The following is a 27,978-nucleotide window of genomic DNA, read 5'->3' as shown; positions in this document are numbered from 1 at the left end:
CTAATGCGTATCTAATTGGTAAAGGGTTAATGCAAATGGCCCAAGCAAAGTCAGCACAATTTAGAGGATACATAATTAACCTGGAGAGCCATCATTTTTCTTTCAATATAATTAAAGTAACATTCATCTAAATCAAACTTACCTATTTGTTGTTTTCAGAAAATCCCAGACCAGACGTACCTCCTCAGAAACTTCACGATGCTGTCAGTATTGTTGAAAAGAAGCTTATTCGTCAACAAATCCTTGACAGTTCAAAAAGGTGAGTTTGGGCCAATGCAAGCAATACTTTTTGCCCATTAGCAAAAAGTACCAGTACTATACCCAAGTGGACAAATTAGCGCAAAGCCCCTCTGAAATTGTGAACATTGGCGTCGAGAAATCTTCAGATTGGTCAGTTATGGGTCTTTTTAAAACCATTAAAATTCACTATCATGCCTTTTGGCTTGAAAAATTCAGTTTCTGTGCTCATTTGATTTATTCTTCTTCCAATGATCCACTTTTGTACAAAATTTACAGAATTGTCCTTCCTTTTGTGAATATTTCTGACGGCAATAAGGAATTTTGTAGTTTTTACTTAAATAGGAAGGAATCTAATATTGGTTCTTTATTAGAAAGGAAAAAATCACAGAATTTATAGAAACAGAATAATTATACCAGGCCAGTAACCTCAGTTGGTACAGGGCTTAACTTCAAATCCAAGGTTGAAGTATTCAATTCTGGCCCAGCCTCATAACGTGTGTGGGGATTTATAATGAAATTATTTCAACATCCATTCTCTTCTTTCTGTGATTTAAGTTAGTATGATAGTAAGTTAACTGACAACTTTTATGTGATTGAAATACTGTTGGAAATGGTAACCCCCCCCCCCCCCCCTCCCCCCTAAAAAAATAAATTAAAAAAAATACACACACACACACAACACACACACCTATATAAATGCACACACACACGCACACACGCACGCACGCACCCATGCATGCAATTCTTGTCCGGGCCATTTCTCAGCAACTTATGACCGGAATTCAATAAAACTTTATGGGAAGCTTCACTACCAAGAGGAGATGTGCATATTATCAGCAGGTTCTGGTCGGATGGTTTTTCACAGAGTTATGGCCCTTTGAAATTTTCTATAAAAAATTCTTGTCTCCCCAACTACTGTGCCCTCAAGATGTTTCCTTTTATCTGAATATATAGTGCAATATTGTGACAAAAAAAAACTTCGGGGAGCATCACCTGTCTCCGATGGTTTCTTGTTCCTTATATGGCCATAGTAAAACCTTGTTAACACTTGAGAGGCCACATTTATTGTCTGATCTTCATTTAACTTGGTCAGAAGATTCCTCTTAATGAAATCTTGGACGAGTTTCAAAATGGTTCCGGTTGGTTAAAAAACATAGCCGCCAGGGGCAGGGCATTTTTCCTTTAATGGCTATAGTGAACACTTATTAAATACACTTAGTCACATTTATAGTCCAATCTTCATGAGACTTGGTCATTACATTTGGTCTTATGATATCTTGGATTCGAAAATGGTTCTGGTCTGTTGAAAAACATGGCCACTAGGAGACGGGGCATTTTTTGCTCACCTGAGCACAACGTGCTCATGGTGAGCTTTTGTGATCGCCTTTTGTCCGTCGTGTGTCGTCCGTTGTCCAAATTCGAATATAAGTCATGCCGGGTCAAAAACTAGGTCACGGGATCACTTAGTGCATTTCAAGGATTTAGAATGGTGTCCACTTTCTAGTTTATGTGGCTTTCTGATTTATTTTGATATTTTAAGACATTTTTATGCCCCAAGGAGGGCATATAGTGATCGGACTGTCCGTTCGTCTGTCCGTCACACTTTGCGTTTAGATTTGGAAAAATGCTCATAACTTCTATGTTGCTTCAGATAGCAATTTCATATTTGGCATGCATGTGTATATGGACAAGGCCTTTCCATACGCACACAAATTTTGACCCATGTGACCTGTACGTTGAACTCCAGGTCTGCGTTTAGGTTTTGAAATCTTCGTTTAGGTTTGAAAAAAAGCTCATAACTAATACCAATTGTTTATAGGGGGCATAAGTCATCCTATGGTGACAGCTCTTGTTCCTTATATGGCTATAGTAAAATCTTGTTAACACTCTAGAGGCCACATTTATTGTCTGATCTTCATGAAACGCGTTCAGAAGATTTATCCCAATAATATCTTGGACGAGTTCAAAAATGATACCTGTTGATTGAAAAACATGGCCACCACGGGGCGGGGCATTTTTCCTTATACGGCTATAGTAAAACCTTGTTAACACTCTAGAGGTCACATTTATTTTCCGATCATCATGAAACTTGGTCAGAAGATTTGTCCCAATGATATCTTGGATGAGTTCGAAAATGGTTTTGGTTGCTTTAAAAACATGGCCACCAGGGGCGGGGCATTTTTCCTTATATGGCTATAGTAAAACCTTGTTAACACTCTCGAGGCCACATTCATTGTCCAATCTTCATGAAATTTGGTGGAATGATTGGTCTCAAGGATATCTTGGATGAGTTAGAAAATAATTATGTTCAAAAATGGTTTTGGTTGCTTTAAAAACATGGCCACCAGGGGTGGGGCATTTTTTCCTTATATGGCTAAAGTAAAATCTTGTTAACACTCTAGAGGCCACATTTACTGTCCAATCTTCATGAAAACTTGTCAGAAGATTCATCCCAATAATATCTTGGACGAGTTCAAAATTGATGCCGGTTGGTTGAAAAACATGGCTGCCAGGGGGCGGGGCATTTTTCCCTATATCACTATATTAAAACCTTGTTAACACTCTAGAGGCCACATTTATTTTCCGATCTTCATGAAACTTGGTCAGAAGATTTGTCCCAATAATATCTTGTTATCTCAGGTGAGCGACTTTGGGCCTTTCAGGTCCTCTTGTTCATATATATGGCTTAAGTAAAAACTTGTTAGTTCTCTTTAAGTCACATTTATAGTCCAAACTTTATGAAACTTGGTCATTTGTGCTAATGATATCTTGGATAAGTTTGAAAATGTTTCTGGTCTGTTGAAAAACATGGCCGCAAGGAGGAATGGGCATTTATCTTTGTATGGCTCTAATAAAACTATGTTAACACTCTAAAGGTCACATTTAAAGTTCAATCCTCATGAAATGTGGTCCGAAGATTTTTTTTCTAATGATAACTTGGGCTGCACAGAAAGGTCAGTTCTTTTGTATCTCAGGTGAGCGACTATGGGCCTTCAATGCATTCTTATTTTGTCAACTGAGGTATATATAGTGTTTTTGTCTGTGTCCAAGTATGGGTAGTGGGGCATTACTAGAAAACAGCAACTTCTGCCCGTAAATGATGATACATGTGTTTAATAAAGTCACGAACACAATCTTCAGTTATTTTTATGAAAAATTATGCAAAATAGTAAAATGTGGAATAATTTTCTATGTTCTATTTTAAAACTTGATGTTTGTGATTTCCAATCAGGACAGAATTTCCTTTTGAACATGCTTAAAAACAAAACCCAATGTACATGCACTGATCACTGTTGTAATTTAATTATATAGACAAAGAATTTGAAATTTAGATGGATTGCAGCATGTACACAACATTTCTAAAAATCGGGCAAAAGTAAAAGCAAACTGTACATTTCTGTGAAGGAAAAAATGCTTTTCTTCATATTTAAATAACTAATTTTTTGCTACTTGGATGTGCTTTTTAGGTCAACTGAGCACAATGTGCTTATGGTGAGCTTTTGTGCCCGCCTTTTGTCCGTCGTCAGTAGTGTGTTGTGCGTCGTCAACTTTTGCCTTGTTAACACTCTAGAGGCCATATTTATTGTCCGATCTTTTTGAAAGTTGGTCAGAAGATGTGTCTCAATGATACATGTATCTTGGATGAGTTCAAAAATGGTCATGGTTGCTTGCAAAACATGGCCACCAGGGGGTGCGTGGCATTTTTCCTTCTATGGCTATATATGGCTATTGTAAAGCCTTGTTAACACTCTAGAGGCCTCATTTATTGTCTGATCATCATGAAACTTGGTCAGAAAATTTGTCCCAATAACATCTTGGATTAGTTCAAAAATGGATTGGGTTGGTTGAAAAACATGGTTATTAGGGGGTGGGGTATTTTTCCGTATATGGCTATATTTGGCTGTAATAAAACTTTGTTAAGACTATAAAGGCCACATTTATTCTCTGATCTTCATGAAACTTGATCAGAAGATTGGTCAAAATGATATCTTGGATGAGATTAAAAAATGGTTCCGGTTCGTTAAAAATTATGAGCTATTGTCATCACCTTGGCGTCGGCGTCCGGTTAAGTTTTGCGTTTAGGTACACTTTTCTCATAAAGTATCAATGCTATTGCATTCAAACTTGGTACACTAACTTGATACCATGAGGGGACTGGCCAGGCAAAGTTAGATAATTCTGGCTCGCATATTGACAGAATAATGTGCCCTTTTTATACTTAGAAAATTGAAAATTTTGGTTAAGTTTTGCATTTAGGTCCATTTTATTCCTTAAGTATCAAAGCTATTGCTTTCATACTTGCAACACTTACTAACTACCATAAGGGGACTGTGCAGGCATTATGTTACTCTTACTGGCATTTTGATGGAATTATGGGCCCTTTATACTTGAAAATTTTGTTAAGTTTTGTGTTTTGGTCCACTTTACCCCTTAAGTATCATAGATATTGCTTTCATACTTGGAACACTCGCAAACTATCATAAGGGGACAGTAAAGGACAAGTTGCATAACTCTGGTTGTCATTTTTATGCAATTAAGGCCCTTTTTTTACTTAGTAACTTTGAATATATGGTGACATTTTGTGTTTAGATCCACTTTACTTCTAAAGTATAAAGGCTATTGCTTTTAAACTTTAAATACTTCCATGCTATCATGAGGGTACTGTACCTGGCAAGTTGAATTTTACCTTGACCTTTGAATGACCTTGACTCTCAAGGTCAAATTATTAAATTTTGCTAAAATCGCCATAACTTCTTTATGTATGATTAGATTCGATTGATACTTTGACAAAACAACTCTTACCTGACATACCACAATTGACTCCGTCCAAACCATCCCCCACGCCCCCCCCCCCCCCCCCCCCCGAATCCTCTCTCAATTCCCCCCCCCCCATTATTTTTTTTTTCAATTAAAGATCATCTAATAAATGACCACCACACCCTCACACTATACGCCCCACCACCACCACCAAAAAATAATTTTTATGCCCCCCAGTAGGGTGGAATATAGCAGTTGAACTGTCCGTCAGTGTCAGTCTGTCCGTCCGAAAAAAACTTTAACATTGGCCATAACTTTTTCACTTTTTAAGATAGCAACTTGATATTTGGCATGCATGTGTATCTCATGGAGCTGCACATTTTGAGTGGTGAAAGGTCAAGGTCATCCTTCTAGGTCAAATGTCAAATTTATAGTGTCTGTCCGTCCGAAAACTTTAACATTGGCCATAACTTTTTCAATATTGAAGATAGCAACTTGATATTTGGCATGCATGTGTATCTCATGAAGCTGAACATTTTGAGTGGTGAAAAGTGGAGGTGAAGGTCATCCTTCAAGGTAAAATGTCAAATATATGGCGTCTGTCCGTCCGAAAAACTTTAACATTGGCCATAACTTTTTTAATATTGAAGATAGCAACTTGATATTTGGCATGCATGTGCATCTCATGAAGCGGCACATTTTGAGTAGTGAAAGTTCAAGGTCAAGGTAATCCTTCAAGGTACAAAAAAAATCAAAGCGGCGTTCTCATGAAGCTGCACATTTTGAGTGGTGGAAGTTCAAGGTCATCCTTCAAGGTCAAGGTCATCCTTCAAGGTCAAAGGTAAAAAAACAAATAAAAGTTTCAAAGCAGCATTATCATGAAGCTGCACATTTTGAGTGGTAGAAGTTCAAGGTCAAGGTCATTCTTCAAGGTCAAGGTCATCCTTCAAGGTCAAAGGTAAAAAAATTATTCAAAGCAGCGTTATCATGAAGCTGCACATTTTGAGTGGTGTAGGTTCAAGGTCAAGGTCAACTTATAAGGTCAAGGTCATCCTTTAAGGTCAAAGGTCAAACAAAATATATAAAAATTCAAAGCGGCATTATCATGAAGCTGCACATTTTGAGTGGTGGAAGTTCAAGGTCAAGGTCAACCTTTAAGGTCAATTTTTTTTTTTTTTTTTAAAGCGACGTTCTCATGAAGCTGCACATTTTGAGTGGTCGAAGTTCAAGGTCAAGGTCATCCTTCAAGGTCAAGGTCATCCTTCAAGGTCAAAGGTCAAAAAATAATAATTCAAAGTGGCTTCTCATAAAGCTGCACATTTTGAGTGGTGGAAGTTCAAGGTCAAGGTCATTCATCAAGGTCAAGGTCATCCTTCAAGGTCAAAGGTCAAACAAATAATAATTTCAAAGCGGCTTTATAATGAAGCTGCACATTTTGAGTGGTGGAAGTTCAAGGTCAAGGTCATTCTTCAAGGTAAAAGGTCACAAAAATAATAATTCAAAGCAGCCTTCTCATAAAGCTGCACATTTTGAGTGGTGGAAGTTCAAGGTCATCCTTCAAGGTCAAAGGTTAAAAAAAAAAACAATAACAAATTTCAAAGCGCCGCAATAGGGGGCATTGTGTTTCTGACAAACACATCTCTTGTTTATTTCAAACATGGTTAAAAAACACATATATTTATTTTTATTATTTAATTTTTGAAATACGGTCTAACCATCCCACCCAAGAATCCCCCCCCCCCCATTTTTTTTTGCATTTTTGGAAGATAATGTAATAAATGACCACACCCCCACACTATACATTCCTCTCCACTCCACCCCTCCCTCCTTTGTGATTGAAATTGAGATAGATCCCTACACCTTTAAAAAGAAAAATAGATAAGTGGTCTGCACCCGCAAGGCGGTGCTCTTGTTCCATATATGGCGATAGTATAACCTTGTTAACATTCTAGAAGCCACATTTATTGTCTGATCATCATGAAACTTACTCCTTAGATTTGTCCAAACAATATCTTGGACATGTTCGAAAATGGTTCCGGTTTGTGGAAAAACATTGCCACCAATGCAGGGCATTTTCCTTATACGGCTGTAATAAAAACTTGTAAACACTCTTCAAGTCAAGTCACATTTATTGTCCATTCTTCATGAAACTTTGTCAGAATATTAATTTTAATGATTTCTTGTATGTGTACCCAAATGGGTTCAATCTGTTGAAAAACATGACTGCCAGGAGGAAAACCTTTTAAAACTTTTGAAACTGGGTCGTGCCGGGTCAAAAACTGGGTCACTAGGTCAAAAAAAAGAAAAACTTGTAAACACTGTTGAAGTCACATTTCATGTCCAATCTTCATGTAACTTTGTCTAAATGTTTGTCTTAATGATATGTTGGTTGAGTTCAAAAGTGGTTCCGGTCCGTTAAAAAACATGGCCGCCAGTGGGCGGGGCAGTTTTCCTTATATGGCTATAGAAAAACCTTGTAAACACTCTTGAAGTCACAATTTTGGCCCAATCATCATGAAAGTCAATCAAAACATTGGTTTTATTGATATGTCAAACGAGTTCGAAAATGGTCTAGATCGGTCAAAAAACATGGCAGCCAGTGGGCGGGGCATTTTTCTCTATATGTATATACTGAAAACATGTGAACACTCTAGAAGTCACATTTTTTGCCCAATTTTCATGAAATTTGGTCAGAACATTTGTTTCCTTGATACGAGAGTTGAGTTGGATAATGGTTCCGGTCAGTTGAATAACATGGCTGCCGTGGGGGGGGGGGGGCAGTTTTCTTATATTTATTTAGTAAAAAAAAGCTTGTGAACACTCTAGAAGTCACATTTTTTGCCCAATTATCATGAAACTTGGTGAAAAGATTGATTTTATATATACATGTATCTCAGATGAGTTTGCAAATGGTCTCGATGGGTCAATAAACATGGCTGCCAGGGGGGTGGGGCAGTTTTCCTTATGTGACTATATAGAGAGAAACTTTGTGATCAAACACTATGGAAGTCACATATTTTGCCTAATCATCGTCAACTTAGTCAATACATTGGTTTTATTTGATTGACAAGTTGGAAAATGGCTCAGATCGGTGAAACACACTTTTTAGCTCACCTGATTGCTCAGGTGAGGTTTTAGGATTGGTCTTTGTCCGCTGTCCGTCCGTCCACATTTGGTTTGTAAACACTCTAGCATTCACATTTCTCAAGCATTCTTTATCAAAGTTGCTGAAAGATCTCAGTCAAGTCTGATTATAGGTCACCATTTCAAATTTTACAAAAACAAAAACACTCTACGCCAGAGTTTTGGTTCAATAATGATGAAACTTGACCAGGATGTTTTTCTGGTCAATATCTATGTCAAGTTTGACATTAGGTAAAGATTGAATGAACCAACTCCTCTCAGGTAAGCGCACTAGGGCCATCTTGGCCCTCTTGTTTAAAGTCATCCATGCTATTTGTTACATACAATTTGTGTACCTGATATTGAGATTGTAAATATTTACCTTCTTAAATATTCATCATCTATACTGTAAGCATACATAAATATTATTTAATTGCAAAAATTGCAAAAAAATAGGAGATATGATCTAAAGAAGAAACTGCCTGCATTATATCAATGCTGGTATGTAACCCCTGCAGGTGTGATGGACGTCTGCTTGAGGAGGTGCGGCCTATCTCCAGCTCTGTGGGTCTGTACGCTCCACTGCACGGCTCGGCCCTCTTCCAGAGGGGTCAGACACAGGTCCTGTGCTCAGTCACCTTTGACTCCCTGCAGGCGTCCCTTAAAGCTGACCCCATTTCTGTGATGACTGGGTAGGTTTAGAAGAGTTAGTTTCTGCTTAAGGACCCCATTAAAACTTTGAAATATGTGTTAAAATAACCATGTAGAAAGTTTGGAAACAAATTTATCTGTGTTTAAATTTTGTAGAACTTGTCGATGCTTTGTACTAATTGTGTACTTGGGAAAAATATATCAAGGAAAATCATACATATGTGTATATGAAACAATTGATATTATTAATCAATTGTTAATTTGTTTAATTAATGAGCCATGATGTAGTTTTTACTTAAAAGGTTTTATTGGTGGATGCACAACAGGACTTTTTTGCCAGCAAATGGTTATGTTTAAAAAAGAACATGTACAGTAAGTTTATTTTACAGAATTGTGTTATCAGACTACGTGTATTTCCCTTTGACAAGTATGTGCTAACTTTAATTGTTGTTGTCTTTCAGTGCCATTAAAGAAAAGAACTTCATGTTACATTATGAGGTGAGTATTAAATAGTTTTCATAAATATCCACATAATGTAACCCTTTGTTATATTAACCAGTTCAAGAGTTCATACACATGTTTTGTGGGAGAATGTTCTTTGTGTTTTTTATGCATTGTTGACTTAAAAGATTTAAAGGAGTAACCGGAAGAGACTTATATACCGGTATATGTTTACTTCTGATCTGTCCATCCCCATGCCAATCTGGATCCTGTGATAACTTAACCCATTTATGTCAGGTGGACTCTCCCATCCTTCTAAATTGGATCAATTTATTTCCAAAATTAGGGATGTCTAGTATATTTATTTCTATATTTAGAATATTTCTTAAAGAAATTCCTTTAAACAAACAGCGCAGACCCTGATGAGACAACACATCATGCGGCGACTCATCCGGGTCTACGCTGTTTGCCACGGCCTTTTTTCTAGACGCTAGGCATAAATGCGTTAAGTACTTCAGCTAGGTTGATATATCGAGGGCCATATTGTGAATGGGTATGTTATTTCAGTTTTTGAGTGAGACATAAATTGTGGTTCCTATGGTTAAAGAAATGGTTAATTAAAACTAAAATATGTATCCAGCAAAAAATATTCAAGCTAGGTTGATTGATACTTGTGGATAGATTATCATTAACAGAAGTATACATGTTATTTCAATTTTCTCCGTCTGTATGTCAATCCAAAAATCTTGTCTATGACAGAGCTCTTGTTTCTCAAGAATTATTTTGATATAAACAAATATAGGCATCAAACAGTGATTGAGTTTAGCACAAATCTAATGATATGTACCGTGTACTTTTTCAAACTCTCTAAACAATTCTTAACTGTGTTAAATGAAAGTCATTTCTGTTTAAATATGGGGTTTTATTAAATGATTTTGTGGGGTTGATTTCTCTGAAGGTGTGTCACACCTGACATGCAAGAAGGGCTTTGAGAAACCCTCTTTTGAAACATTGTTCACGCCTATTTGTTTATCGCTTTGCATCTGTTTTACAGTTTCCAGCATATGCCACAAATGAGGTGCGGTCACCTGGGATAAAAAACAGGAGAGAGCTTGGACATGGTAGTGTATTTTCACAACTTTGGGAATTATTAAGTTATTCTGTCGCAAATGTATATTCTCCTATGGATGCACAATGCAAAACTTGTCCCTGATTGCATTTTTAGCTCACCTGAGCACAACATGCTCATGGTGAGCTTCTCTGATCGCCTTTTGTGCGTTGTGCGTCCGTCGTCAACATTTGCCTTGTGAACACTCTAGAGGCCACATTTATTGCCCGATATTCATGGTCAGAACATTTGTCCCAATGATACCTCGACCGAGTTCGAAACTGGGTCATGCTGGGTCAAAAACTAGGTCACTAGGTCAAAAAAAAGAAAAACCTTGTGGACACTGTAGAAGTCACATTTGATGCCCAATCTTAATGTAACTTTGTCAAAATGTTTGTCTTAATGATATGTTGGTTGAATTCAAAAATGGTTTCGGTCCATTGAAAAACATGGCCGGCAGGGGGCAGGGGAAGTATTCCTTATATGGCTATAGAGAAACCTTGTTAACACTCTAGAAGTCACAATTTTTGCCAACTCATCATGAAACTTGGTCAAAACATAGGTTTCATTGATATCTCGGACGAGTTCGAAAATGGTCCAGATCGGTGAAAAAACATGGCTGCCAGGGGACGGGGCAGTTTTCTCTATATGTATATAGTGAAAACATGTGAACACTCTAGAAGTAACATTTTTGGTCCAATCTTCATGAAATTTGGTCAGAACATTTGTTTCCTGGATACGTCGGTTGAGTTCGAAAATGGTTTGGATTGGTAAAAAAACATGGCCGCCAGGGGGGGGGGGGTCTTTTTCCGTATGTTTATCAAGTAAAAAAAGCTTGTGAACACTCTAGAAGTCACATTTTTTGCCTAATCATCATGAAATTTTGTCTTAACATTGATTTTATAGATATCTTGAAAGAGTTCGAAAATGGTCATGATCGGTGAAAAAACATGGCCGCCAGGGGGGCGGGGAAGTTTTTTTTATATGTATATAGTGTAAACATGTGAACAGTCTACAAGACACATTTTTGCCCAATCTTCATGAAATTTGGTCAGAACATTTGTTTCCTGGATATGACGGTTGAGTTTGAAAATGGTTTGAATCGGTAAAAAACATGGCCGCCAGGGGGGGGGTCTTTTTCCTTATATTTATATAGTAAAGAATCTTGTGAACACTCTAGAAGTAACATTTTTGCCTAATCATCTTGAATTTTGGTCAAAACATTGGTTATGTGGATATCTTGGACGAGTTTGAAAATGGTCGTGATCAGTGGAAAAACATGGCCGCCAGGGGATGGGGCAGTTTTCTCTATATGTATGTAAGAAGCATTTTCCTTATATATATATTTAAAAAAAATCTGGGTATTAAAATCATGGCCGCCAGGGTGGGTGGGGTAATTTTCTATAAAGGCCTATTGTGAATAGTTTGGAACACCTTATTTTTAAAGTCAGTCTTCTCATACCAATAATTCGAAATATTTGCTGAAGAGTTTTAATCTTTGTTTCTTTCCATCTCAGTCTCTCAGGTGAGCGACCCAGGGCCCTTTGGGGCCTCTTGTTTCATTTGCTGTTTGAAGCAGTTCTGAGGAAAACATGCACATGTTGAGATTTTGTGATCACTTTTAGTTCATTGTTTGTCTTCCGTGGTCTGTCTTCAACATTTTCATGTAACACTCTATGGCCCAGTCTTCATGAAACATGGTCAAAACATTTGACCAAATCATATCGGAATGAGTTTGAAACCAATGTTATGTGGAATCAAAAACTGGGTCACTATGCCAAATCAAATACAATCTAATGAACACTAGAGGCCACATTAATTGCTTAAATATTATTGAAACATTTTTAGGATATTTGTCTCAGTGGTATCTCATTGAAACTGGGCAATATTGGATAAAAACTAGATCACAAGGCCAAATGAAATAAAAATATGAGTCGCGTTCTTAGAAAACTGGGCTTAATGCATATGCGTAAAGTGTCATCCCAGATTAGCCTGTGCAGTCCCCACAGGCTAATCTAGGACAACACTTTACGCCTTAACTGGATTGTCGTGTAGAAGAGACTTCTTTTAAACAAAAATACCATAAAAGCGGAAATTGTCATCCCTGTTAGCCTGTGCGGATCTGGGACGACACTCTACGAACATGCATTTAGCCCAGTTTTCTCAGAACAGGACTCATATAGTGAATCCTCTAGAAGTCACATTTGTTGAAGCAATCTTTATTAATCAATGAACGTTATTCTAATGATTTCTTGGAAAAGTGAGATATGATTCCTGGTCATTGAAAAACATGGTAGACATGACGTGGGGCAGTTGTCCATATGTAGCTCTAGTCAAACCATTATAGAACTCTAGGAATCACATATTTAACCTACTCATTGTGGAACTTGCTGATCAAAAAATTGTATGTATATAGATATGACTTCGAAAGACACTTAACCTGTTGTTAGATAGTCAATAATAGTATTTCAATGTTTCAAAACAGTTATATTACAATCAGACAAGAAGAATTTAATTATTTTGTAAAAATTTAGATACATGTTTTTTTTTTAAAGCCATTTTGTTGCAGTAATTTTTTTACGCCCGCTTTGAAAAAATAACGTATTATAGTATCACCTTGGCGGGTGGCAGCGGCGTCCACAGCAGTGTCCGCTCTCTAATTAAAATAGTTTTTATCCGATCTTCACTAAACTTGGTCAGATGTTGTATTTAGACAATATCTAGGTCAAGTTGGAATATGGGTCATGCTGGCTCAAAAACTAGGTCACAGGGTCACTTAGTGCATTTCAAGCATTAAGCATGGTGTCCGCTCTCTAATTGAAGTAGTTTTCATCGGATCATCACCAAATTTGGTCAGAAGTTGTGCCTAAATGATATCTAGGTCAAGTTCAATTATGGGTCATGTTGGGTCAAAAACTAGGTCACAGGGTCACTTAGTGCATTTCAAGCATTTAGCATGGTGTCCGCTCTCTAATTGAAATAGTTTTCATCCGATCTTCACCAAATTTGGTCAGAAGTTGTATCTTGACAATATCTAGGTCAAGATCAAATATGGGACATGCCGGGTCAAAAACTAGGTCACGGGGTCACTTAGTGCATTTCAAGGATTGAGCATGGTGTCCGCTCTCTAATTGAAGTAGTTTTCATGCGATCTTCACCAAATTTTGTCAGAAGTTGTGTCGTAATGATATCTAGGTCAAGTTCAAATATGGTTCATGCAGGGTCAAAAACTAGGTCACAAGGTCACTTAGTGCATTTCAAGCATTTAGCATGGTGTCCGCTCTCTAATTGAAGTAGTTTTCATCCGATCTTCACAAAATTTTGTTAGAATTTGTATCTAGACAATATCTAGGTCAAGTTCGAATATGAGTCATGCCGGGTCAAAAACTAGGTCACGGGGTCACTTAGTGCATTTCAAGCATTTAGCATGGTGTCCAAAACCTTCAAACAGGCGTATCTTGTGACCATTTGGCACTCTTGTTCATTTTGAAACTTTAATAACATTATTTTGATGTATATTGGTATTTTGCACCGATGCCCAAACTATTAACTTGTTCCGTGCCATGCATGTTTATTCAGCAATTATCTTGATTTATTTCCAGGGTCCCTAGCAGAAAAGGGTTTGCGTCCCATCATTCCCAATGAGTTCCCCTTTAGTATACGTCTCAGTGCAGAAGTACTGGAATCTAATGGTAAGAAGTGTTGAACAGAAGACAATCATTCTATAAAACCTGCAAATTTTTAAATAAGCAATACACTAAAAATATGGCACTTTACGCAATCTTTTGAAGCTCACCTGAGCAAACCATGATAATGGTGAGCTTTTATGATTGCCCTTTGTCAGCCATTGTATCACTTTGGGTTCAACCAGCCATTGTATCACATTGGGTTCAAAACTGCTTGGTGAAATTAAGGAAAGAGTTGTGAAAACTTTAAGAGGCCTAATTTATTTCCTAATCTTCATGAAACTTGATAAGAACAATTGCCCTGATGGTATCTGAACTGATTTCTAAACCTGGTCGCATGGGGTCAACAACTACGTGAAAAGTTTTAATAAATTTAAAAACTTGTGAATACTCTACAGGCCACAATTATTGACCAATCTGGTTGAAACTTGGTCAGGACAAAAATTCCAGTGACATCTTGGGTTCAAAATATATAATGAATTAAAGAAAAGCCTTTGCACACTCTAGAGGCTACATTTATCCCATCCTCATGAAATTGAGTCATGTGTTAATTATCGCAAAAAGCTTATTTTGTGTAGCTTATACTGAAGCTCAGCACACTCTATCAATGCTATGGCTCCTCCTTATTTATAAATCTGTCTATTTATTGTTATAATGAAAATATTTTTTAGTGATTTTGTAACATAATGTCGTATAGAAAAGCAGTTAATCATGAGCCCTTTCTTATTATTGATAATCATTCTCAGTGTACAGTCAGAATGTTACAAAATCTTGTTAATTTTAGTACAACCAGCTTTTTTCTTAATTACTGTATTCAACTTTAAGAGCACTCTATAAACCCCTAGTATGCTCATCAGTGTGTGTACATAAACCAGTCTTTGTTTGATAGAAATGATGTGTATGAAATCTTTGAGCAACTAGTCTTTAAGTGTAGTCCATTAGGTTATCTTGAGCTCAATCTGTATGTATGTCCAGGTTCATCCTCCATGGCGTCCATCTGCGCAGGCTGCCTTGCCCTGATGGATGCAGGTGTACAGATCCGTGAGCCCGCAGCGGGTGTGGCCATGGGTCTTGTGACTGACCTCACAGACAAACAGAAGAAGTACACAGTGCTCACTGATATACTGGTAGGGACTAGCCTTTATAGGGGCAACAAACCTGCATAAAAAACAACAACATTAATTTAACGCTTTTATATCTACTGTGCTTTTATAGCAAGGTTATCTACTATGTAAATGATAGATCCAATGCGATTTGGTAATCCTTTATAGTGTAAATTTAACTATGAAAATATTTTTTCCTCCAAAAAAAGAACACCATCATCACAAAGATACTGAAAATGGTAAGCTGGTTATCTACTGCTTTAATATCCAATTAAAATATATATAGCCTTCAAACATGCTAGTAGCAGCAAGCTTTTAAAGAAGAATATCAGTCTTACTGATGGGTGCTTCGGATAATACACTTTGTAGATATATTGTTTTATGATGTTTAAAGGAATTATTGTTTAAGGGACAATATCAGTATGAAAACTTACAAGAGGAGATCAATTTGACAAAATGCACATCTGCAACCAGTGGGAAAACTATATATGATGAGTTATCAACTTGAGATATTATTTTCAGTGATATGAGACAGTAACATAAAATTCATTGATGTATATGTATTCAAAGGCAATACATTCCTGAACAATTATTGAAGCAGACCAACCAAAAAATATATTGATGTCCAGCAAATAGGGATGCTGCATAAAAACGTATGATCATTGGTTACAAAGATCAAACCTGAAAAGGAATTATTATTAATATCTCACTTTAAATATCCATGAAGCATAACGCCCTGAAAATATGCCCCCATGTTCGCTTTTAAAGGAAACTGCATATAAGTTTCATGAAATTTTGGACATAACTTCCTGAGATTTTGCGTGGAAATTTAAAATCTATCAGAAAATGAAACATCAAAGGGCAATTACTCCATAAAAAGTCAACCTTATAGGGGGCTTCTCATTAGTTGCATCTGAATAATCAAATGTCAATAACACTCTGAAACATTATAGGACCAAAACAATCTGGTATTGATGTGCATGTCTTACTTAAAAGGACACTGCATATGAAGTTGAAATGAAATAGGATCATAATAATCTGAGATCAGGCTTGGAAACAATATGTGCCACAGTAAACACAATGTGATTTAGTTTCAAAAGATTTATACATATACAGGTTATACTTTAATGCCACCAACAATACTTTTAAGCTTTAATTGTGTACTTAAAGAAATATTTACTAACTATAAACACTTTTTATTAAGCATTTAGCGAAGTCTTTCTGCTAACAGGGCCTTGAGGACTATTTTGGAGACATGGATCTGAAGGTGGGAGGGACTAAGTCAGGGATCACAGCTATCCAGATGGATCTCAAGATTCCAGGGATACCCCTTGCTGTGCTCAAACATGCCATCTCTCAGAGTCAAGGTGGGTGTTCTATGAATACTCATGGCTTTTCTCAAACATGCCATCTCACAGATTCAAGGTGGCTATTCCAGGGATACCCCATACTGTGCTCAAACATGCCATCTCACAGAGTCAATGTGGGTGTTCTATGGATACTCCTGGCTGTTCTAAAACATTCCATCTCACCGAGTCAAGGTGGCTGTTCTAGGGATACCCCTGGATGTGCTCAAACATGCCATCTCACAGAGTCAAGGTGGGTGTTCCAGGGATACCCCTGTATGTGCTCAAACATGCCATCTCACAGAGTCAAGGTGGGTGTTCCTGGGATACCCCTGGCTGTTCTCAAAAATGCCATCTCACAAAGTCAAGGTGGGTGTTCCAGGGATATCTCTGGCAGTTCTCAAACATGCCATCTCACAAAGTCAAGGTGGGTGTTCCAGGGATAGCCCTGGATATTCTCAAACATGCCATCTCACAAAGTCAAGGTGGGTGTTCCAGGGATACCCCTGGATGTGCTCAAACATGCCATCTCACAGAGTCAAGGTAGGTGTTCCAGGGATACCCCTGGATGTGCTCAAACATGCCATCTCACAAAGTCAAGGTGGGTGTTCCAGGGATACCCCTGGATGTGCTCAAACATGCCATCTCACAAAGTCAGTGTGGGTGTTCCAGGGATACCCCTGGCTGTTCTCAAACATGCCATCTCACAAAGTCAAGGTGGGTGTTCCAGGGATAGCCCTGGATTTGCTCAAACATGCCATCTCACAAAGTCAAGGTGGGTGTTCCAGGGATACCCCTGGCTGTTCTCAAACATGCCATCTCACAAAGTCAAGGTGGGTGTTCCAGGGATACCCCTGTATGTGCTCAAACATGCCATCTCACAGAGTTAAGGTGGGTGTTCCAGGGATACCCCTGGATGTGCTCAAACATGCCATCTCACAAAGTCAAGGTGGGTGTTCCAGGGATACCACTTGCTGTGCTCAAACATGCCATCTCACAAAGTCAAGGTGGGTGTTCCAGGGATACCCCTGGATGTGCTCAAACATGCCATCTCACAAAGTCAAGGTGTGTGTCCCAGGGATACCCCTGGATGTGCTTAAACATGCCATTTCACAGAGTTAAGGTGGGTGTTCCAGGAATACCCCTGTCTGTGCTCAAACATGCCATCTCACAGAGTCAAGGTGGGTTATGACTCTAACAAGGCTGTTGATGTTGATGAGGTCATAATTCGCTTAAGGAATGAACAAGATGATAACCCCACATTGAATAGAACATTTAAATGTTTACAAACACATGTAAAAAAAACTTGTCCATTATGACATATGAAAACTTATTCACATTAATAAAAGGAAGACATTTGACAAATTTGAAGGATTTTAAGTTGAGCTTGGTGTTAACAATTTTAATTTATAACAATAAAACTACATGTATATTCTGGAGTAGCATACTGAAATTATTCATCATTTAAACATTTTATGTGAGAATGACCACACATTTTGGTATTTTTCCTTTATACTTTGAAGAAATTGACTCAAGAAGCAGTTTTCAGAGTAAATGTACACATAAGCAAGCAGTCAATTGGTTTCTGTAAGTATCAATTATCTTAATACTATTCAACTACCATACCATAAAATAAAGTATTTGTTTTTCAGTGGGTATTTCTCATGTCATTGATCGGATGTTGGAGACGTCAGGCTTGAACAAACCCAGGCCCACTTTTAAACCTAACGGTCCTGTTAAAGGTAATTCAACAGTTAAAAAAACGTAATTGGTGCACGGGTACATTTTTTACAGATTTTGACCGCAAATCTACAGTTTTAGACTGGCAGGAATAAAGATGCTTGTCACGTATAATTGCTCTTTATAAACATCATAAGGATTCAAAAGCTTGACAAAAGTGCTTTTTTGATGGCTTGTGATATACTCTGCTTTAAAAATAATGCATGAATATTCTGCATAAATGACATATACAGTATATGAATTTGAACTCAAACTATTTCTTTATTTGTTGTTATTTAAATATGATCACTGTTTTTAGCTCACCTGAGCACGTTGTGCTCATGTTGAGCTTTTGTGATCGCCTTTTGTCCGTCGTCCGTCGTGCGGCATCAACATTTTGCCTTGTGAACACTCTTAAGGCCACATTTATTGTCTGATCTTCATGAAACTTGGTCAGAAGATTTGTCCCATTGATACCTCGACTGAGTTCGAAACTGGGTCATGCTGGGTAAAAAAATAGGTCACTAGGTAAAAAAAAAGAAAAACATTGTGAACACTGTAGAAGTCACATTTAAAGCCAAATCTTCATGTAACTTTTTCAAAATGTTTGTCTAAATGATATGTTGGTTGAGTTAAAAAATGGTTCCACTCCGTTGAAAAACATGGCCGCCAGGGGGCGAGGCAGTATTCCTTATATGGCTATAGAGAAACCTTGTGAACACTCTAGAAAACACAATTTTTGCCCAATCATCATGAAACTTGGTAGAAACATTGGTTTCATTGATATCTCGGAGGAGTTCAAAAATGGCCCAGATCGGTGAAAAAACATGGCCACTAGGGGGCGGGGCAGTTTTCTCTATATGTATATAGTGAAAAAATGTGAACACTCTAGAAGTCACATTTTTGGTCCAATCTTCATGAAATTTGGTCAGAACATGTGTTTTCTGGGTAAAACGGTTGAGTTCAAAAATGGTTCGGATCTGTAAAAAAACATGGCCGCCAGGGGGGGGGGGGGGTCATTTTCCTTATATTTATATAGTAAAAAAAGCTTGTGAACACTCTAGAAGTCATATTTTTGCCTAATCATCATAAAAATATCTCTTAACATCGATTTGATAGATGTAGATAAATTTTTGTTTCGATCCACTTTACTTCTAAAGTATCAAGGCTATTGCTTTCAAACTTTAAATACTTTCATGCTATCATGAGGTTACTGTACCTGGCAAGTTGAATTTTACCTTGACCTTTGAATGACCTTGACTCTCAAGGTCAAATTATTAAATTTTGCTAAAATTGCCATAACTTCTTTATTTATGATTAGATTTGATTGATACTTTGACAAAACTACTCTTACCTGACATACCACAATAGACTCCACCCAAACCATCCCCCGTGCCCTCCCCCCCGTCCCTCCGCCTCCGATTCCCCCCCACCCCCCCTAATTTTTTTTTTAAGATTATCTCACAAATGACCGCCACACCCTCACACTATACCCCCCCCCAACCCCACCCCCCAATTTTTTTTTGAAACGGTTAAAAATCACAAATATTTATTTTATTATTATATATTTGAAATACCGTCCAACCATCGCATCCAAGAATCCCCCCCCCCCCCCCACACCACCCCCCCCCTCACCCCTGAACCCCCCCCCCCCTATTTTTTTTTAAGATTATCTCACAAATGACCACCACACCCTCACACTATACCCCCCCCCCCCCCAATTTTTTTAGCTCATCTATTTTTTGAAAAAAAATTATGAGCTATTGTCATCACCTTGGCGTTGGCGTTGGCGTCGGCGTCCGGTTAAGTTTTGCGTTTAGTTCCACTTTTCTCAGAAAGTATCAATGCTATTGCATTCAAACTTGGTACACTTACTTACTATCATGAGGGGACTGGGCAGGCAAAGTTAGATAACTCTGGCATGCATTTTGACAGAATTATGTGCCCTTTTTATACTTAGAAAATTGACAATTTTGGTTAAGTTTTGTGTTTAGGTCCATTTTATTCCTTAAGCATCAAAGCTATTGCTTTCATACTTGCAACACTTACTAACTATCATAAGGGGACTGTGCAGGCAAAGTAATGTAACTCTGACTGGCATTTTGACAGAATTATGTGCCCTTTTTATACTTAGAAAATTGAAAATTTGATTAAGTTTTGTGTTTAGGTCCACTGTATTCCTACAGTATCAAAGCTATTGCTTTTATACTTGCAAGATTTATGAACTATCATAAGGGGACCGTGCAGGCAAAGTTATGTAACTCTGACTGGCATTTGGACGGAATTATGGGCCCTTTATACTTAGAAAATTGAAAATTTGGATAAGATTTATGTTTTGGTCCACTTTACCCCTAAAGTATCATAGATATTGCTTTCATACTTGGAACACTCACAAACTATCATAAGGGTACAGTAAAAGGACAAGTTGCATAACTCTGGTTGTCATTGTTACGGAATTATGGCCCTTTTTTGACTTAGTAACTTTTAATATATGGTTAAATTTTGTGTTTCGATCCACTTACTTCTTAAGTATCAAGGCTATTGCTTTCAAACTTCAAATACTTACATGCTATCATGAGGTTACTGTACCTGGCAACTTGAATTTTACTTTGACCTTTGAATGACCTTGACTCTCAAGGTCAAATTATTACATTTTGCTAAAATTGCCATAACTTCTTTATTTATGATTAGATTTGATTGATACTTTGATGAAACTACTCTTACCTGACATACCACAATAGACTCCACCCAAACCATCCCCCGTGCCCTCCCCCCCTCCCCCCCCTCCCCCCTCCCCCCTCCCCCCCCTAATTTTTTTATTTGTTATTTTTTTTTTAAGATCATCTCACAAATGACCACCACAACCCTCACACTATACCCCCACCCCCATTTTTTTTTTAAAACGGTTATGTTTGAAATACCGTCCAACCATCGCACCCACACACCCCCCATCGCCCCCCCAACCCCCCCTCCCCACCCCCCCCCCCCCCCCCCCCCCCCCCCCGATTTTTTTTTTTTTTTTTTCGCTTTTTTGGAAGATAATGTAATAAATGTCCACAACCCCACACTATACACCCCTCTTCACTCCACTCCTTTCTCCTTTGTGATTGAAAATGAGAGTCCCTTCACCTTTAAAAAGAAAATAGATGAGCGGTCTGCACCCGCAAGGCGGTGCTCTTGTTTTTTTTTTGAAACGGTTAAAAAACACAAATATTTATTTTCATTATTTTATGTTTGAAATACTGTCCAACCATTGCACCCAAGAATCCCCCCCCCCCCAACTCACCCCCCCCCCTTCCCCCCCCCCCCCGATTTTTTTTTTCCGCATTTTTGGAAGATAATGTAATAAATGTCCACACCCCCACACTATACACCCCTCTTCACTCCAACCCTCCCTCCTTTGTGATTGAAAATGAAAGTCCCTTCACCTTTAAAAGAAAATAGATGAGCGGTCTGCACCCGCAAGGCGGTGCTCTTTTTTCTTTAGGTTCAAGCCTTGGAATCCAATGCCAGAAAGGAAATAATCTAAGAACTTTCTATTTAATGGGCAGTATCTCTTACTCAGGAATTTGAGAGAACTCTTTATTCATCAACATACTAGTATGCTCAAGATACTTTCCCTTGAAGGGTCCACCTTTTTTGCTAAAATAAACTGGGTTTTATTGTTTAATACAATAACCCACATTATCAAAGATTTGTGTTTTAAAACGGATTTATTTATTTTCTAATTGGAAATATAATTGCAAGGTGAGTCTGAAAAGAGTTCATGTTTTTTTATAAACAAGGCTCTCAGGGGGGTGGCAGTTTTTTTGTATGTCTACAGTTTTTTATAGTGAAACATTGTGAATACTTTTAGTCACATTTTTAGTTTAATCTGAATGACACTTGCTGAGTGCAAATGTTGTTATCATATCTTGATTTATTTTACTCAATTAGTTTTAATAATATCATCTTCAAACATGGTGACAATCTTTATGAGCATATTTTTTGCTCATGGTGAACTTTTGTGATCACCTTTTGTCAATTGTCTGTCTTCTGTTGTGCGTCATGAATATTTGCCTTGTTAACACGTAGCGGCCATATTTATTGTCGGATCTTTATGAAACTTTGTCAGAAGATTTGTCCCAATGATATCTTGGACGAGTTAAAAATGAATCAGCTCTGTTGAAAAACATGGATGCCAGGCCCTGGGGCCATTTGTTGTTCATTCTTCATGAAACTTGGTTAGAACATTTGTTTCATTGATATCTTGGGCTGCAAAAAAATGGTCATTTATTTTTTATCAGATGAGCGACTTTGGGCCTTTCAGGCCCTCTTGTTTTAAATTAATACTGGAACTCAACAAATGATGAACAGAAATACACTGAACATAAACCAAAAATCAATTTACAATTTTTTAAGGACAAACAAAATTAATGCAATTTTTTGTAGAGTTTTGTGCCATGCATTTGTTATCAATTGATCCTTGTAATTGATTTGAACATGTAATCAGTTTTATAAACATACACAGATATCTGCATTCTGTTTCTAAAAGTTGTATATGTTAACATCTTTGTGGCAATTAATATTACAATGTGAGATTTATCAATACATGTCAGTTTATTGCAGTAGTATCCATATTATGTGTGTCTTTTTGTACAGAGACTATAACAGTGCTGCCTGCCCGTAGGGCTGCCTTCATGGGACCAGGGGGTCATAACATCCGGAAAATTCAGTATGACATTGGTGAGTCACCTCCCAGTATTGTAAATAGTTATACTTTTACAATATATGTTATTTTCATACAGAAATAATGTTTAATAGGCTCTTAATACCCTGAAGAAATTTTAATCACACTTCATGTTATATCCCTAGCCTAAACATAGATTTTTGGGGGGATGAAACATGTATTTCACTGGTCTAAGATTAGAACTAAATGTGTATTATGTGAATAAGTTGTGAACAGTACTATTTTTATGCCCCCTTTCGAAGAAAAGGGGGTATATAGTTTTCGCACTGTCCGTCTGTCAGTCTGTCACACTTTTCGTGTCCGCTCTCTAATTCAAATAGTTTTCATCCGATCTTTACGAAACATGGTCAGAAGTTGTATCTAGACAATATCTAGGTCAAGTTCGAATATGGGTCATGCCGGGTCAAAAACTAGGTCACGGGTTTGAAAAAACAATCCAAGGGAAGTAATAAGCTTTAAATGGACATAATTATCTTACCTGCCAAATTATATATTTTTGTTAAATAAATCAAAGGGGCGCAGTAGACGGCATTGTGTTTCTGACAAACACATCATGGTAAAAGGTCAAGGTCGTCCTTTAAGGTCTTAGGTCAAAAATACAAATCCAAGGGAAGTAATAAGCTTTAAAGGGAGATAATTATTCAATATTGAACATAGCAACTTGATATTTGGCATGCATGTGTATCTCATGGAGCTGCACATTTTGAGTTGTGAATCTACAGTCACGGTACTGGCTTTTAATTATTTGCTACTAAAAATAGAGATTTGTTAGAGACAATTATTTTCAAGGGAAGTAATTTATATAATTATTAATCTCAGATTATATATTTCCTTACCAAGAATTTAGGTTCTTTTCACAGTTACTGTAAAGATTTTTTATTTTGATTATTTATAACTCAAATGATTGATTTGTCAAAGGTTTTTTTAAAATGATATAATTATCATTTCTTTCGTGTACTAATTTGTGAATGGTAGGATTCATTACATACCTGTGGACTTATGTCTATAGATACATGATGAACTCTGGCTATGATCTCTTTGATAAACCACAGGGCTTGGTTGTCAGTGATGTCTGACTTGGTCATTTTTGACTGTCTACAGACCCCCTACCCCCACCCAGGTTGGATTGCACAAAATCCAAGGGAAGTAATAAGCTTTAAAGGGAGATGATTTCTATACCTGCCAAATGATAAATAGAAATTTTATTTCAAAGCGGCGCAGTAGGGGGCATTGTGTTTCTGACGAACACATGTCTTGTTGATTTGTACAGTTTACTGTTAGTTTGAATTACTAGTAGATTATTTGTACTGATGCAAATTCAGTTTGAAGGGGCTATTATGGAGATGCTCTATGGGGTGGTTTGTTATTTGGTTGGTCAGTTGCTTGGTCAGTCAGTCTGCATAAAATGTTATAAGTTTATGGAGCAAACTTCTTCAACGTTTCTCAAGAAACATAAATACACTCGAAACCTAATGGCTCAAACTCACCCGGACAGACAACACAAGTTTGAGCCATCAGGAATTTGAGCCAACCGATTTCTAGTATACATCTGTTTACGACAGAAAGTAAAGTGAATATATAGCAATCAAAAATCTTGCTTCGAGGAGAGTTTGCGCAAGCCAAAAATTTGGGCCAAGCGAGTTCGAGCCATCAGGTTTTATGTCATCTCTGTGAAGATGTGCAGAACACTTTTTATTCCATAGGACCCACACTTCCTTGAGCTATTGCTCATGAATAAATCTGACAAAGCAGTCTGTCTTATAAGTCACATTGGTGACAAAGCTCTAGCTTTTAGCTAGACTTTTAACCAAATAGTCTGCGTTATACTTCTCACCCAAATGTTAGCAACGGCATCAGTGTAATGCTCTGTCAAAGTGCAACATCTCCAGAAAAAAAAAATGTCAAACAAAAACATTTGCTAACAACTACTCCATCTCTAGATTTACTACAGATATTTAAATATAAGGTAACAAATGTGTTAAATATCTTGATGAACATTCACTGTGCAAGACCTATGACTTGACCAGTCTTTAAGTATGATGATGCCCTTTTTATGTCCCCCACTATAGTAGTGGGGAACATATTGTTTTTGCCCTGTCTGTTGGTCTGTTGGTTGGTCTGTTGGTTTGCGCCAACTTTAACATTTGCAATAACTTTTGCAATATTGAAGATAGCAACTTGATATTTGGCATGCATATGTATCTCATGGAGCTGCACATTTTGAGTGGTGAAAGGTCAAGGTCATCCTTCAAGGTCAAAGGTCAAATACAGTAAAACTGCGATAACTAGAGGAAGCACGGGACTGACCTCGATGCTCGAGTAATCGCAGGTTTCGAGTAATCCATGGTATTATTTGTTTTCATTGTCTCGGTTGATGATGCTTAACTCTGACCGCAAACGCTTTATTTACATGTAAGACGGTGCTAGAGAAAGAAAAGGCGTTGTAAAAATCGCTTAATGGTTACAGTATAATAAACTAAACAATAAGGATGATCGTAAATTTATTAATTTAATCAACATGCATACACAACACATTATATAAATATATAAAACATATTCAATCAATATTCAATGTACGTGTAGCATATTTAAAATAGAACACATGGTACGTACATGCACATGAAAAATTATCTGATACGCTCTGTTTTATCGCATACATTTTATCATAATTATTGATTGCTGGTTATTATATAATTATCATTAAAACTGTGTAGCTTTGATATGCATCTCAAAGGATGACAATTTGCAGTGTTTCTCAAACTGCGACTAACTTCACACCTAATTGAGCGTCTTTTGTCTGCTTGATTGCGCTGTTTTCACAACTCGAATATTTTTAGCACCGACCAGACGAGAAAGTGTCCTCGAATAATTGCTTGTTACTTAGGTGTAAAATGCCTTTCGGGGATCGGCACACGTCCTCGAGTTATCGAAAATCGCTTGTTTGAGTTATTGCGGGTATTTTTATATAGAAATTAAAGGAAAATGCTAGGGACTTCCTTTAATGCGCTAGTAATCGCCAGCTCTCGAGAAATCGCCAGCTCGAGTTATTGCAATTCTACTGTATATGTGGCCGAAATCGCTCATTTTATGAGTTTTTTTGCAATATTGAAGATAGCAACTTGATATTTGGCATGCATGTGTATCTCATGGAGCTGCACATTTTGAGTGGTGAAAGGTCAAGGTCATCCTTCAAGTTCAAGGTCAAATATATGGGTCAAAATTGCTCATGTAATGTCACTTCTGCAATATTGAAGCTAGCAATTTTATATTTGACATGCATGTGTATCTCATGGAGCTGCACATTTTGAGTGGTGAAGGGTCAAGGTCAAGGTCATCCTTCAAGGTCAAACGTCATATACGGGGACATAGTGTTTCACAAACACATCTTGTTAATAATTACAAAAGTCAGGTTGAAGTTTGCATTCAAGTTGAGATTCAGGTTAAAGTTAGCATGCAACAAGTACATATCTCTGTAATTAATACAGATATTCAATGGAAATTTCACACATGTTGGGATCATCATGTTAGCTCACTGACCAAGACACATAATGCTGACCTGCAATGTAGCGGACAACGGCCCGTTATTGAACTTTGTGTACTTAGGAAATTCAGGGTACTATATGCATCCAACAACTTTTATCTGCAGCTGACATGTGGATCTAGCATGGGGTTGCAATTGGGGCCAGTTTGGTAGGTAAAGGTCACTTTGTCTTAAAAAAATAACTGATTTCACTCAATAACTAAAGTTATAATAGTGATATGATGCTGAAATAGATTGTGTAGGTATGTTACAGGCAGATCTAGGCAGGGGTTGCATTGAGGCCTGTTGGGTCAAGGTCACTGAAAGGGGAAATTAGTTTCAACTCAATAACTTTAGTTTGTATGGAGGTATGGTGCTTTATAGTTGGTTATAGGGAGTTTTTATGCAGACCGAGGGTTGGATTGTACACGGGGCCAGATGGGTCAATCTCATTGTTATTATTTTTTTTAAATGTTTTGCGCTCTATACCTTGCACTTGGCTAGAGGTATTTTGTTGTAATTTTGTGAATAGGTAGCTTAGTGTTTGAATTTTCACAGCACACCTTATGGTTTGGTAATGCCCTGACTTGTCCTTGTAGGTGTCACTCTGTCGGCCCTCGATGAGACGACATACGAGGTGTTTGCTCCCAACAAAGAGGCCATGGAGGAAGCCATGGAGGCCATCAATGCTCTGCTGCAGTCCAAGGTGACTTAGTCAGTTCTGGTGTTTGTTTAAATAATAATTTGAGTTGCGTTCTGAGGAAACTGGGCTTAATGCATGTGCGTAAAGTGCGTAAAGTGTTGTCCCAGTCCGCACAGGCTAATCTGGGACGACACTTTCCGCTTTTATGGTATTTTTAGTTTCAAGGAAGTCCCTCCTTACCGAAAATCAAGTTAAGGCGGAAAGTGTCGTCCCTGATTAGCCTGTGTGGACTGCACAGGCTAATCTTGGATGACACTTTATACACATGCATTAAGCCCAGTTTTCTCAGAACGCTTCTCATTTTATGATGAGGATGGTGGGGTGGGGTTGGAGTTGATAATGATGCAAATGATGATGATAATGTTCCAATTGACTCTGCTGGGTGTATAAAACTCTTTGAGAATATCTTAAAATATACTTGAATAAGCATTTCAGCTAAAACATGTTTAAAATTCTTATTTACTTTCATGAAACCTAAATATTTTGTAATGCTTTTTTTTCAACATGAAATAACTTGAAATATTTTCTTTCAGAAAGAACCTGAACTTGAATTCAATGCAGTGTATGAATCAAAAATTGTTGAAATCAGGTAATAAAATACAAATGTATTTATGAGTAACCAGCTGAATATTTCTGCCTTTTAAAATTAAAATTACATGTTGTTATTGATTAAAAGTACTCTATCACAAAAATAAAAATTATTGTAGAAAACCATTAAAAAACACAAGATATCTTTGCAAAAAAGAGATACTTTAACAAATAAGAAAATATATACAACAAAATGATACAATTATGCATTTGTAAAAAAAAACATGTAAAACTTTCAATCTTAATGTTTTAAATGACTATTG

At 37.4% G+C, this 27,978-nt stretch overlaps 1 protein-coding gene across 6 annotated transcripts in view; it reads left to right on the top strand.

Moving 5' to 3' along the window:
- The window catches only part of LOC127871829 (polyribonucleotide nucleotidyltransferase 1, mitochondrial-like), a 105,921-nt gene that overhangs the window by 71,031 nt on the left and 6,912 nt on the right, over positions 1–27,978 (top strand). For all 6 annotated transcript variants that reach the window (XR_008045582.1, XR_008045579.1, XR_008045583.1 and 3 more), the window contains exons 11-21: positions 160–259; positions 8,640–8,813; positions 9,234–9,270; positions 10,268–10,334; positions 13,924–14,013; positions 14,983–15,134; positions 16,342–16,477; positions 18,109–18,198; positions 22,817–22,900; positions 27,024–27,130; positions 27,661–27,716. Coding sequence is in view for 1 of the 6 variants with exons in the window: in XM_052415060.1 (XP_052271020.1) it covers positions 160–259; positions 8,640–8,813; positions 9,234–9,270; positions 10,268–10,334; positions 13,924–14,013; positions 14,983–15,134; positions 16,342–16,477; positions 18,109–18,198; positions 22,817–22,900; positions 27,024–27,130; positions 27,661–27,716 (1,093 nt within the window). In the remaining 5 variants the exon portion in view is untranslated. The remainder of the gene's footprint in view (positions 1–159; positions 260–8,639; positions 8,814–9,233; positions 9,271–10,267; positions 10,335–13,923; positions 14,014–14,982; positions 15,135–16,341; positions 16,478–18,108; positions 18,199–22,816; positions 22,901–27,023; positions 27,131–27,660; positions 27,717–27,978) is intronic.

Source organism: Dreissena polymorpha, chromosome 3 (genome assembly GCF_020536995.1).
Source record: "Dreissena polymorpha isolate Duluth1 chromosome 3, UMN_Dpol_1.0, whole genome shotgun sequence".
Lineage (NCBI taxonomy): Eukaryota > Metazoa > Mollusca > Bivalvia > Myida > Dreissenidae > Dreissena > Dreissena polymorpha.
The sequence above is the reverse complement of the archived record's forward strand: the minus strand, read 5'-3'. Positions and strand labels throughout refer to the sequence as shown.